The 13,394-nt window shown below is 49.7% G+C and overlaps 1 protein-coding gene across 1 annotated transcript; it reads left to right on the forward strand.

Moving 5' to 3' along the window:
• Nucleotides 1-11,927, forward strand: NAGLU (N-acetylglucosaminidase, alpha). Its single transcript, XM_006901721.1, has 6 exons — nt 1-386; nt 1,400-1,547; nt 2,603-2,749; nt 2,935-3,020; nt 8,579-8,835; nt 10,717-11,927. The coding sequence occupies exons 1-6, from the start codon at nt 1-3 to the stop codon at nt 11,925-11,927; spliced, it is 2,235 nt and encodes a 744-aa protein (XP_006901783.1).
• Nucleotides 11,928-13,394: the final 1,467 nt, after the last annotated feature.

Below are 13,394 nucleotides of genomic sequence, written 5' to 3' on the forward strand. Positions count from 1 at the left end.
ATGGAGGCCCTCGCAGTGGCCGCTGCTCTCGGCTTCTTGATCCTGGTCAGGTTGGACGGCTCGGCTGGGGATGAGGCCCAGGAGGCAGCTGCCGTTCGGGCCCTTCTTGTCCGGCTGCTCGGACCCGGGCCGGCGGCTGACTTCTCGGTGACGGTGCAGCGCTCCCTGGCGGTCGAGTCCGGCCTGGACACTTACCGCCTGAGCGGCGGCGGCGCGGAGAAGCCGGTGCGGGTGGCGGGCTCCACGGGCGTGGCGGCCGCTGCGGGGCTGCACCGCTACCTGCGCGACTTCTGCGGCTGCCACGTGGCCTGGTCAGGCTCCCAGCTGCACCTGCCCCGGCCGCTGCCCTCAGTGCCCGAGGAGTTGGTCGAGGCCACGCCCAACAGGTACTGGGTGCGAGCGAGCCCGCTCCTCGGGGCGCCGGCTGCCTCCTGCTTCCAGTCCCCCGCGCCAAGCCTCTTGCTGAAGTCTCTGTCCGGCTTTGGCGCCAGGCTGGTCATTACCGACTGCCAGAGAAAAGCGTGAGATTTCAGTGCCCAGCAACGGGCTTCAGCTCCCAGCTCTGCCTCCTCCGCTTGGCCTCTCGTAGCCTCAGTTGTCTCATCTGAGAAATGGAATCCATCACGGCCGTGTTGTTCGTGAGGACTTGCAGGACAGGACGGTGGAGTTTATATTTTGGGCGCACTGTTGGTGATCAATGCCTTTGATTCCCTTCTTTCCCCGCCTGCCCTGTGACGATATTGGCTGGGGAACCCCACCATCACCTCACAGGCCACACTATTCTAGCCTTTGTCATCCTGTGCGGAGGTGATGGGGTCACGCCCCATCTACCCACCAGACAGTGTGAGAGGAACTCCTACTCCCAGTCAGTTCCATAGCCCGGTGATGTTGATCACTGTGAGGGGCCTGCAGTGGCACTGTGGTTAAGCACTTGACTGGTAACCAAGCTTAGTGGTTAGAACCCACCACCCCCTCGCAAGATGAGACTATCTGCTGGGAAAGATTTGCCACCTTGGAAATCCGAAGGGGCCGTTCCACCCGGTCCTGTGGCTCTCACTAGGAGTTGGAATTGACCTGTCTGTCAGCAATGGGTTGGGGTGGGTTTGGGTTACGGCGCAGAAGAGGGGTTCTAGCAGAGTCTAGTCAAAGTAAAAGGTGCTCCGTGGCTCTGGAAGAGTGCTAGGCAGGAGGGCAGGCACCTCGGTTCCACGCAGGAGTCCACCTGGGGTAGAGTGCAGAGAGACGCAATGGAGGGCCACCCCAGCTAGGCCAGGTAGGGGCCAGGGTTTGTTCTTGAGAGAAGTAGGCCTTTTACTGAGCTCTTCCAGGACCTTCTGGGGTGGGGGAAGAGCCTTCTGGCTTCAGGGAGACACACTCCAACTCATGCCCTTGCCCTCAGGTACCGCTATTACCAGAATGTGTGCACACACAGCTATTCCTTCGTGTGGTGGGACTGGGCCCGCTGGGAGCAAGAGATCGACTGGATGGCGCTGAATGGCATCAACCTGGCGCTGGCCTGGAATGGCCAAGAGGCCATCTGGCAGCGGGTTCGTGCCCCCCTGGTCCCTCCACTCTCCTGCCCATTGCACTTGTCCATCCTGCAGCCAACAAGCTCTACCGCATATGTCCCACCTGTCCAGGGCCAATGTCAGAAACACTTGAGGGTACACAACAGCGCCTCTGGACACAGCTTCTACTCCGGAGACAAAATGTGTTGAGTGCTTACTGGGCACTAGACCCCCGCCTCCTACTATGTACAATTTGTGAAGTTGAGGCCCCCAACACCTCACACCTTGTCACCTGATCCTGTAGATTCTCTCACCTGAGCAGCTCTGGGTCTACCTCTTCCTCATCAGCCTTATTCACTGCCTCAGTTCCGGCTCTCAGCCCCTCTCTCCCCGGTGTCCTGTAACAACCCTGAACAGACTCCTGACAGCTCTGCTTTCACAAGGCTGCCTTTTCGCGGCAGGCTGTGTGGCCTTCTGGGAACCCTCACATGGTACTTCCCCTTTACTTTCGGACTTTACCCTGGCTGGTCACTGAGCAGCCTCTGTGGTCTTGGCCTTCAAGTCCTCCTTGGGCTCTGGCTGTGCCAGGGACTGTGTAAACTCCCCAGGGAGCCACTGTCCCCCATAAATCTAGTCAGCCTTGCTCCATGAAGCCTTCTGATGTCCCCGTTCCCGTTAAAGGAGATCCCCCTTCGTGACCCACCACCTCACCTGTGTGACAGATGAACGCAGGTTTTCTCGGATCTCTCTCCTGAACTGCAGACAGGATTGTTTCTATACATCTTTGTCATTCTAGGGAGCTTTGGGGGCTTGATCCACAGGGAGTTGCACTGTTAAGCCAGAGGAGGCACCTCCCTGGCAGTTCAAATCCACCAGTAGCTCAACAAGAAACAGATGGGCAGTCTGCTCTTGTGATTTACAGCCTCTCAAACACCCGCTGGATAGTCAGTCATGAGTCAGCTCGGACTTGACGGCACTGAGAGTTTTTGCAGCCCTAGCATGCAGCAGAGATGAGTGCATGTGTGTTCCGCGAATGAATGACTTGCTGAGTGGGGATGAACGTATTGCTAGGTGTGGGTCTCACTCTTCCCCAGGTGTACCTGGCCTTGGGCCTGAATCAGTCAGAGATCGATGAGTACTTCGCTGGCCCCGCCTTCCTGGCCTGGGAGCGCATGGGTAACCTGCACAGCTGGGGGGGACCCCTGCCCCACTCCTGGCACATCAAGCAGCTTTACCTGCAAGTAAGTGGATGGGGAAGGAAAAGGGGAGAAGAGACGCTAGGATGGCCATGGGCCTGGGTTGGGTGGTTTTCAGCCAGCCTCAGGGCTCTTACCTTGACCGTCTGTGGAACTGGGTGGTAAAGGGGCCTCCAAGCTGTGGGGGCAGCAGTACCAATGCTCACCAGCTCCCTCCTCCTCCCCCACAGCATCGGATTCTGGCCCGGATGCGTTCGTTTGGCATGATTCCAGTATTGCCTGCATTTGCAGGGTACGTCCCCAAGGCTATCACCAGGTGAGATCCCACTCATTCCCATTTAGCTTAGACAGGGATGATTTTTGCCCAGAGATGCATAACTTAAAGCAAACTTAAGCACTGGGATTAGGTCCGGGTTTAATTACTGCTATGAGCTAGCTGTCTGACAGTGACAGATTACAGGATTGCTCTAGGCCTCAGTTTCCTTGCTTGTAAAATGAGGTTCCTTACCTGCTTTGCTGGGAGAGTTTGTTATTATATGTACAGATGTATTCACTTAGGGGGGTCTTGGGGTGCAGCCCTGAAGTGCTCAGATGCTAACAGAAGTTTTGGAGATTTAAACTCACCCACTTCAGGAAAAAGCGTGGTCTGTTCCCGTAAAGCTTACAAGCCTAGTCTTGTGGAGCTGCTCAATTCTGTCACATAAATGGATGACTAAATGGCACCAGACAACAACAATATATATTTTCCTAAAAGTCGTTATTATCAGTACAAAGTACTCTGCTATCCTCTGTCCTCCCTGTCCCACACCTCTCTCTCTATTGACCATCTCCCTGTCCCACACCTCTCTCTGTATTGACAACCCCACCTACTCCCCTGGCTGGGAAAATTATTCGAGGCTGTTTTTATAATTCTTTTGGCTAAGATTAGTTGCAGACTAGTTATTAGAACAATTGGTTTCAGAAGTGGGATTTGCTACAAAGGTTCAGATTCTCTGTAACGTGTCTTTGGGAAAAAAGGGGTAAACAAAAGAATCAGACACTTCTGTTCTCTGGGTAAGTTAAGGAATACCTATAGATTAATGCAACTATTATGTTGCAGTCAGTTACTGAAGGCAAAACTTATGTTTGGGACATGAAGCTAGTGGAACTAACTCCTGAGAAGCTGATTCATTTGATACATGCAGAAATACAGGAAGATAAGAAAAGAGCGACACTTAGCATTTTCCTTGTTTTTTGCTATCAGTAGTAGTAGCAGCACATGCATGGGAAAAGAACGTAGGAACTGAAATGGCTAAAATTGGAATGAACAAAGTCCTGCCCAGACAGAGTCATGCCCCATAATCTCAGGCTTTACCTGGAAAGAAAAAAACATGTGGGAGCAACCGGAAATACCTCTCTGACCTGTGGGCATGAAGACAGTCTGGGAGACAGATGAGCGGTATCAACAAACTATTGTAACCAGGGAATATGGCATAGAGGAAATGCATACGTTTGCAGACCATTACCGGCAGCTTCCTAAGGAACCATCACGAAAATGGATCTTAAGAATGATGAAATTAGGGGCAGCATCTGTGATTCTGAATGCTGCAGAATGGAAGAGCATGTTTGGGTTAATGCTAGACCCATCTGTACAACAGCCACAGATGATATTGCAAGATACAGTCCACACAACAGATTAACCCAGAGGACAGTTAGCTTGATAGATAAGTGATTAGGTTTGTTTATCCTTACAATGCCAACTGCTTCTTTCCATGTCTAAGTAACAAATGGGACACTCCGGACGAAGCAGTGGATGTTCTACAAGCCATGTTGAATGGCTTTCTGGCACTGAGGACGTGGATATGCTCCTTACAGAGGCTCTGGCAGATGGTAATCAGAGGAGCTCCGACATAGGCACCTCATGTAGAACCAGGCAACAGGTGAAGAAGCTGTGTCCACTCTATTGAAAAGACTTCCCCTTATGGGCTTGAAGGACACAAGGAGCATCAGGGTGATTTGTAGGCAAACTGGAGGAGACTGTGGAGGAAAGATCTAACCTAGCAGGGTGGAGATTTTTAGATGGTGACATAGGAATGGGATGAATATAGCAGACGTTGATGGAGTTGCAGAGAGGTGCTAAAGCAGCACTACAGAGGTTGGGTGGACCAGTGATGGCTCTTTCTGTTCCTCCAACCTCAGGAAGACCTAAACAAGTCCTTCCTATTCATCCTACTCATGAGGTAATTCATCATGCGGGAACCCACTCAGAATCACTTGAAGCAGGCTTTTACTATGAAGCCAGCATCACCAAGCTCCAGCCAAGGAACAGGGATTAAGTGAAGAAGTCTTTACATCATGGCTTATACAAAACAGACTGCTTACACATCAGCCAGGGGGAAAGCACCCAGGAAGCAGCTGGCAACAAAAGCCACTCCCAGGAGTGCACCCTCAACTGGAGGGGTGAAGTGCATCGTTATATGCCTGGTACTGGGACACTCTGTGAAATTACATGTTATCAGAAGTCCACTGAACTTCTCATTTAAAAACTTCCCTTCTAGCGTTTGGTGTGAGAAATTGCTCAAGACTTCAAAACAGATCTGTGCTTTCAGAGATCAGTTATAGGTACTTTACCGGAGGCAAGTGAGGCCTATCTGGTTGGCCTTTCTGAAGACACCAACCTGTGTGCTATCCATGCCAAACATGTAACAGTTATCCCCAAAGACATCTAAGTAGCACGCCACATACATGGAGAACATGTTTAAGAACCTACTAGAATGGGAAATATTTCATTCTTTTTTCTTTTTTTTTTAAATCTCTTTTTCTATCATTGGTAGTTCTTGAACATTAGATTTTTTCCCATAGCATCAAAAGATACCTAAGTATATGATAATGAATAATGAATGGAAAAATAGGGGGCAGAAATCAGGTTTTGGCAGTTTTTCCATTTTCATTCATGTGTAAATTTTAATATAAATGTGGAGACATTAAAACATTATTGCAAGTTATACTGAGAAAGGTGAATGGAAATTAAGTTTGGAAAAACATGTATTTATCCAGTGTTTGGATATGGAATACTCATTAGCTTTAAAGGGAGAGCAGCATAAAATGCAGCATCATTTTTCTTAAAAAACTTTATTGATTTTAATGAACATTTGCAGAGATTTTGGATTTCCATTCATTCATTGTTGCACTTTTTTCTCTGGGCCCCTCCAGTTCGCTCCTCTCTTTGAAAAGCAGAGGATAGGCTTCTTCATTGTTATACAATCGCCCCACCCCTGCCCTGAATGCTCTCCACTATGCAACCTTAATCCTGGATTCCTGTGATAACCATAATGCCCTATCATGTAAAAAATGCAACATCATTGATTAAAGAAAAAAATCTGATCACAAAAAAAAAAACACCCCACATTATTGCAAGTCAGAAAAAGTTTCTGTGAACAAGTTTCAGCATTTCAACTATATAACAATTATAAAGACATCTGTTACATTTTTATGGAAAAACAAAAAAATCACTTGAAGCAGAAGGTCAGCTAGTTGATCAAGATATGGACTGACAAGAAGGCTGGGCTCTCTGGTTCTCCCCTAGCAGGGGACCTGAGGCTGTCTGCACATGTGTGGGTAAAATGGCCCGAGAGTAGAAAAGAAACATTCTTTGGGCTTCTGGACACAGGAGCCCGATATACTTTCATTCCCAATCCTATTAATAAAATCTTACAGGGACCTTAAGAAGAATTTGGAGGATAAGAGAATGCAGCAGTTAATGGGACTTGAGTGAAAGTCTGGATGAGAATTAGAAAATATAAAAAGATGTATGAAGTAATTGCATCTCCTTTACCTGAATGTATTATTGGTGTATATTATGTCTAATTGGGGAATACTCTCTCTACCGAATATTATAAACTGAGAGCTTCTAAGTCTGTCCTGAAGCCAGTGTTGATAGGACATGTTAAATGGGAACCATTAATATTCCTGAGCCCACTCAGGTTGTTCATTTGAAGCGATTTAGGATTCCTGGTGGACAAAAGGAGATAACTGCCTCGATTAAAGATGTGCTAAAGGCTGGAGTGTTGGTGCCGCAAATTATCTATTTAGTAGCCCTGTATGGCCTGTGAGAAAGGCAGATGACTCATGGAAGTTAACTGTAGACTGTCGAGGACTAAATCAAGTGGTACCACCTCTGCCTTCAGTGGTCCCAGACTTGGTATCAACAGTACGGAAACCAAAGGAGACGGGTACTCAGTGATAGATCTCAAAAATGTTTTTTCCTCCATTCCAGTTTCTGAAAAAAGACAGTCGTAGTTTGCTTTCACATGGGAGGATTACCTTTCCAGTCTCACCACAAGGTTACCTGAATTTGCCAGCCTACTGCCATAACCTGGTTAGAAGAGACTTGGACTTGGTCAAGATATCCAAACACTGAAGAATAGGCTAGGGATAATTTGAAAACAGTGGTTGCCCTCATGACCAGCAGAGGCTGGTTGATAAATCTAGCAAAAACCCACTGTCCTGCCCAAACAGTAAAATTCTTGGGAATAATCAGGTCAAGCAGCACCTGTGCCATTCCCAGGCAACCAGGAACCAGGTGCTGTAACTACCTATTCCCAAGACTAAATTGGAGACCCAGTGTTTGATTGGTCTATTTGGATTGTGGTCAACTCATATCCTACTTCTGACACCAACTGTTTTTATAATTCTTTCAGCTAAGATTAGTAGCAAACCAGTTTTACAAGAAGTGTCAAGCCAATACTGTCCCAAATGCTTGACCTTCTGGATAAATCCATGATTTCTGGCATTAACAGCTCCTCCTTTGTTCAGGTCCCTGGTTCTTCTATGTCCCTTGTGTTCACTGGAAGGTCTCCCAGAGACTCAGACCCATCAGGGGAAGGACTTAAAGTGATTGTAGGTATTATGCAGGCTGGTTTTGCAGAAACTGGTGAGCAGTGGGCCAGGATCTTCTAGTGTCAGTTATGGCGCAGCTAGATGGTGACTGTGGGTGATGCAGGCCGGTGTTGCAGTCTGATGAGTAACGGACCAGGTTGTTCCTGGATGCTGTGGTACAGGAAGTGAACATCCCGAAAGAGCAGCAGAGAGTAGCACTGAGGTCCCATGAGCTTATAAAAGCCTTTAGTCAGGCGGGGCTTGTATCCCATCGTAATCCTTTCTCCTTAATACAGTGACTACTTCGGCACGAAATAAATAGTTAATGACTGTCTAGTGAAGACTTTGTAAGTGATAAATCTTTGACACACAAAGAGGCTCAGGTGAGATTTCCTCTTTAAGGAAACATTCCCAGTGCCCAGCACTGGTTACCACTTCCTCTAGGCCTTGTTCCTACTGTTTGCACAGTGCTTGGCATGACTGCTGGCACCCCCTGCCGTGCTCTGCCTCCCTGCTGGGCTGCAGGGGTCTCATTTGTTCAGTGAATATTCATCACACTGTCTGGGTCTGCTAGACCCGGCACTGTCCTGGGTTCTGGGGAACAATGAGAAGGGGTTTACAGTACAGTGATCAGGGTAGGCACTGAAGAAGGCCCATCCTTGGCATTCCCTCTTCCAAGACCATTCATCCTGGGGAAGAGGGTTGGAAGGGCACAGAGCAGGGCAGGGCTGAGCCAGGTCTGGAAACAGGCGGTTTGCTTATTTAGGCCAGATAGCAAAATAGGTACAACATAAGTACCTGGTTATAAGTAGTAACCGGGTAGATAGGCAGGGAGTGAGGAGGAAAGGCCTCCAGGCACAGGGCACAGCACTGTGTCCAAAGACATGGAGACCTGAGGCCAAGATAGAGCCCAGGATCCACACAGCTCAGTCAGTTAGCTGGCCCGGTGAGAGCCTAGGCCAAGGATGTGGATCACATCGGCGTCCAGTAAACATCTGGACTGTCACCCTTTTCTAGGGTATTCCCTCGGGTCAGTGTCATCCAGATGGGCAGCTGGGGACACTTCAACTGCTCCTACTCCTGTTCCTTCCTCTTGGCTGCGAAGGACCCCATGTTCCCTGTCATTGGGAACCTCTTCCTAAGGGAGCTGATTAAAGAGTTTGGCACAGACCACATCTACGGAGCTGACACATTCAACGAGATGCAGCCTCCCTCCTCGGAGCCCTCCTACCTTGCTGCAGCCACCTCTGCTGTCTATGAGGCCATGATCACAGGTACAGCCCTGGGAGAAGTGGGGGAGCGAAGGGTGGCGGAGTTCAAGGGGGACTGAGAATGACACCTCGCTGTTCCAGAGCTCTTGTACAGACACAATGTGTCATATCAGTACGCTGCAGGTGAGAGTGTGTACAGTGGAGTTGTATCCTTGGGACTCCAACCCTGGCACTAAATTACTGTCCTCTCAGCGCCTCAGTTGTTTCATCTGTAAAAAGGGACTACCTAATAGATAAAATGCCAGACCCACAGTAAACACTAAGCATTGCCTGTCAAAAACATTTTCATTTCAACCTGGGGACATGATCGTAGTTCCGGTCAGACTTTAGAGGACCTGCTGAAAACTCACAGGTAATAGGATCCCAGAACTCTTCCTTGCCACTCAGAGAAGATCAGGGTAGCCCTGGCTTGGTGGCGTGGCCTGTGTCAGCTGCGCAGGAAGCAGATCGGCTGCCTCAGTCAGAAACCTTGACAGCAGCAGCATCACCTGGCACAGATTAGATGCAAATCCTCAGAACTCACAGCAGACTTGTTGAATCCAGGCCTAGGGCTCAGGAATTAGGGTTTTGTCAAGCTCTCTGAGTAACTCTTCTACTCTAGAAAAATAACATTTTAATTAATTATAATAATTAATAAACACTGTCAAAGGAACCCCAGTCCAGCAGCAGTTGACCTCTACTAACGAGAACTTGGAGATGTGAGTCCACCTAGCAGCTCCAAGAGAGAAAGACCGTGGCCATCTATTCCTGTAAAGATTTCAAAACTGAAAAACAACCCTATTGCCATCGATTCTGACTTGCAGCAGCACTCCATCACATTTTGAGGTTGTCAGTGTTTAGGGGAGGGGACTACCCATGTTTCCCCATGGAACAGTTGGTGCATTTGAACTTGCAGCTTTCAGTGAGCAGCCTGATATGGTACACACTGTGCAGCCTGCGAAAATGACACCCTGGAAAACGCTGCGGGGCAGTTTTACTCTGTCACCGATTTTCTGGGTCAAAATTAACTTGGCTGCACCCAACAACAGCAAAATCCTGGCACTCCCAGCTAAGGGGTGGGGAGGGTGGGGGAGGTGCATGTGAGGGGCAGACCTGCCGGTGGGGGTGGAGAGGAGTGTGAGTAAACAGAAGCCCCTACATTCATGTTTCTGCTTGCTTCTGACATCAGCAGCCCAGGCATCATTTTTCTTTCTCGGACCCTAGCTAGCCACTCCACATGCCAACAGGACACCTGACTTCACACTCACAGGCAGATGACAACCACAAGCTTGACTTCTGCTCTGCTGGTTGCAAATCAGGGCTTGGCCCATTTACCCCTTCAAGATGCCAGAAACAAGCTCGGGCATCATCACCCAGAACCGCTCACTGTGACCTGCGGGCTTTGGGTTTATTAATGCCCAATGCCGGGAACAACTCACAGATAGGGCTGTGTTTTGATGTGCAGCTCTATCTTAGCAAAAACAGATACAGATGGAGAGGAGAATAGGGCAGGACCAGGAGGGCTCCCAGCTGAGCACTCCCTTTTGCTGAGAAGGGCTTCACTGCCTTCTCGTCTGTCCCTCATCAACCAGGAAGCCCACCAATCTGAGTCCAGAGCTTGGATGGGGCTCATTCTGTAAGGCCAGTCCCAGCTGCTGATGACCACTTATCACCATAACCTGTTAGATGTTGTCTAAAATCCTTACTGCAGATACATCCATTCTCAAGGCTTTTTAAGACATTATCTCCTAGGCACCAAGGACAAAGGCTAGATTCTTTGAAATGAAATTCCGGATCCCAGGGTATCTTGTGACAGAAAGAACCATTTATCTTATCTGAAGAATGGTGAGAACGCCTGCTGGCCCTCTGGCCCCTCACTGCCTGAATTCTCTGCCCTTCCCACAGTGGACCCTGCCGCAGTGTGGTTGCTCCAGGGATGGCTCTTCCAGCACCAGCCCGAGTTCTGGGGGCCTGCCCAGATAGGGGCTGTTCTGGGGGCTGTGCCCTCTGGCCGCCTCCTGGTTCTTGACCTTTTTGCTGAGATCCAGCCAGTGTACCTTCGCACAGCCTCCTTCCAAGGCCAGCCCTTCATCTGGTGTATGCTGCATAACTTTGGGGGCAACCACGGCCTGTTCGGGACTGTGGAGTCTGTGAACCAAGGTCCCACGGATGCCCGCCTCTTCCCCAACTCCACCATTGTGGGCACAGGTATGGCCCCTGAGGGCATTGGCCAGAACGAAGTGGTCTACGCTCTCATGGCTGAGCTGGGCTGGCGGAAGGACCCCATACCAGATTTGGGGGCCTGGGTGGCCAGTTTTGCCAGCCAGCGGTATGGAGGCTCTCACCGTAATGCAGAGGCAGCCTGGAGGCTCCTGCTCAGGAGTGTCTACAACTGCTCTGGTAAAGCCTGCAGTGGGCACAATCGCAGCCCTCTGGTCAAGAGGCCGTCCCTGCGGATGAACACCACAGTCTGGTATAACCGATCAGACGTATTTGAGGCCTGGCGGCTGCTTCTAACAACCACCCCCACCCTGGCCAACAGCCCGGCTTTCCGCTACGACCTTCTAGATGTCACTCGCCAGGCAGTCCAGGAGCTGGTCAGCTTGTACTATGAGGAGATGAGGACTGCATTTCTCAAGAAGGAGCTGATTTACGTGCTCAGGGCTGGGGGAATCCTGGCCTATGAGCTGCTGCCTGCCCTGGATGAGGTGCTGGCCAGTGACCGGCGCTTCCTGCTGGGCAGCTGGCTGGAGCAGGCCAGAGAGGCAGCAGTCAGTGAGGCCGAGGCCCACTTTTTTGAGCTGAATAGCCGCTACCAGCTGACCCTTTGGGGACCAGAGGGCAATATCCTAGACTATGCCAACAAGCAGTTGGCAGGACTGGTGGCTGATTACTACACCCCCCGCTGGCAGCTGTTCATCGCGATGTTGGCCAAGAGCCTGTCTGAAGGTGTTCCCTTCCAGCAGCATCAGTTTGATGAGGATGTCTTCCAACTGGAGAAGGCCTTCATCTTCAGCACGAAGAGATACCCCAGCCAACCACAAGGTGACACTGTGGACTTGGTCAAGAAACTCTTCCTCAAATATTATCCCCACAGGATGACTGGTTCCCGGTGACAGATTCACCCCCAACCCCAGGTCACCATTATCCCCAAACTCCAGCCCAGGGCAGGTTCCTGGGGCCTGAAGTTTGTCAAGGAGGTACCAGGCCTGCTGGTAAGGTCAGGTCGAGGAGAGGAGCTGTCTCCACCACCATGCTGAATTGGAGGTCAAGGTACTATTTTCTAGCAAAGCAATAAATTGATGAACAAACTCTGATGTGTCTGTTAGAATGAGAAGGGCATTGCTCTGGCGCCTGGGAGAATACAGGGCTTTGGCGTGGACCCAGGTGTGGGCATCCTGTCCCCCTGCCATCCTCACTAGCCTCAGCTTCCCCAGGTTTAATGCTTATTCTTGACTTTGGAGCTGAGCATCTCACATATTTAGCAGCAAACTCTGGTTTGCCCGCATGGAATGGTGGTGTGCCCAGGGCACCACTCTGTGTCCCAGTGGAGGCCCACCCCTGCTGACAAAGTCCCTTCTCCTTCCCTCACTCTGACCAGCAATAAAAGCAGGTAAGGAGATGTCCCAAGCAAGGTCTCTTATCTGCCTTAACCTACAGCAGGGTGGGGAAATGAAGCAGGCTCAGGTCCAAGAAGACACTTCTTGTTATGTGCCATCGAGTCACCAGCGACGCGTAGCAACCCTGTGTACAACAGGTCTGAACCCTGCTCTATCCTGAGCCAGCCTCACTATCTCTGACACACCTACCCCCATTACTCCAGCCACTAAGTGAGTCCATCTCATTGAGGGTTTTTCCTTCTTGCGCTGTCCCTCACCCTCCCAAGCATGATGTCCTCCAAGAACTGGTCCCTCCTTGCAACATGTCCAAAGTATGTTAGACAGAGCTTCAGAATCCTTGTCTGGTTTAACTCTCTCCAGGACAAACCTGTTTGTTTTCTTAGCAGTCCATGGTATATTCAATACTCTTCTCCAGTACCACAGCTCAAAGGCATCAGTTCTCTTTCTATCCTCCCTAGTCATTGTCCAGCTCTCAAATGAATAGCAAGTGATTGCAAAGACCATGGCCTGTATCAGGCACACCTTAGTCTCCAGAGAGACACTATTGCTCTTCAGTACTCTGGAGAGGTCCCTAACAGTAGACTTTCCAACTACAATACGCCTTTTAATTTCCTGGCTGCTGATGCCAAGAGTGTTGACTGTGGAGCCAGGCAAACTAACACTGTTAACAATCTCTTCACCATCCATCCTGATGTAAAAACTAGTCAACAGAAAAGAGACTTCAACCACTCACTACCTTATAAGCCTATATATATATATATAGAGAGAGAGAGAGAGAGAGAACATTTTTGTGTTTGAGAAGCCTGACCCTTGAGAGGATGTGGTCTCTGGCAGCTGTCCCTGGGGACAATAAAGTCTTCTTTGCTTCATCAAAAGAGTTTTTAGTGCTGTTCCTTCACCTAGAGTCGCTGGACAGGAAGTCGAATTCCTGCAACATTTCTTTTTTTTTTTTTTTTTTTCCTG

This window comes from Elephantulus edwardii, unplaced genomic scaffold (assembly GCF_000299155.1).
Source record: "Elephantulus edwardii isolate Elephantulus edwardi_28Jun2011 unplaced genomic scaffold, EleEdw1.0 scaffold00340, whole genome shotgun sequence".
NCBI classification, from domain to species: Eukaryota; Metazoa; Chordata; class Mammalia; order Macroscelidea; family Macroscelididae; genus Elephantulus; species Elephantulus edwardii.

What these genes read in the sequence shown, in the direction of transcription:
- NAGLU (XM_006901721.1), top strand. Translation starts at nt 1, where the DNA reads ATGGAGGCCCTCGCAGTGGCCGCTGCTCTCGGCTTCTTGATCCTGGTC. An exon ending in AAGAGGCCATCTGGCAGCGG is followed by an intron (nt 1,548 to 2,602) that starts GTTCGTGCCCCC and finishes ACTCTTCCCCAG; the next exon opens with GTGTACCTGGCCTTGGGCCT. An exon ending in GTCCCCAAGGCTATCACCAG is followed by an intron (nt 3,021 to 8,578) that starts GTGAGATCCCAC and finishes ACCCTTTTCTAG; the next exon opens with GGTATTCCCTCGGGTCAGTG.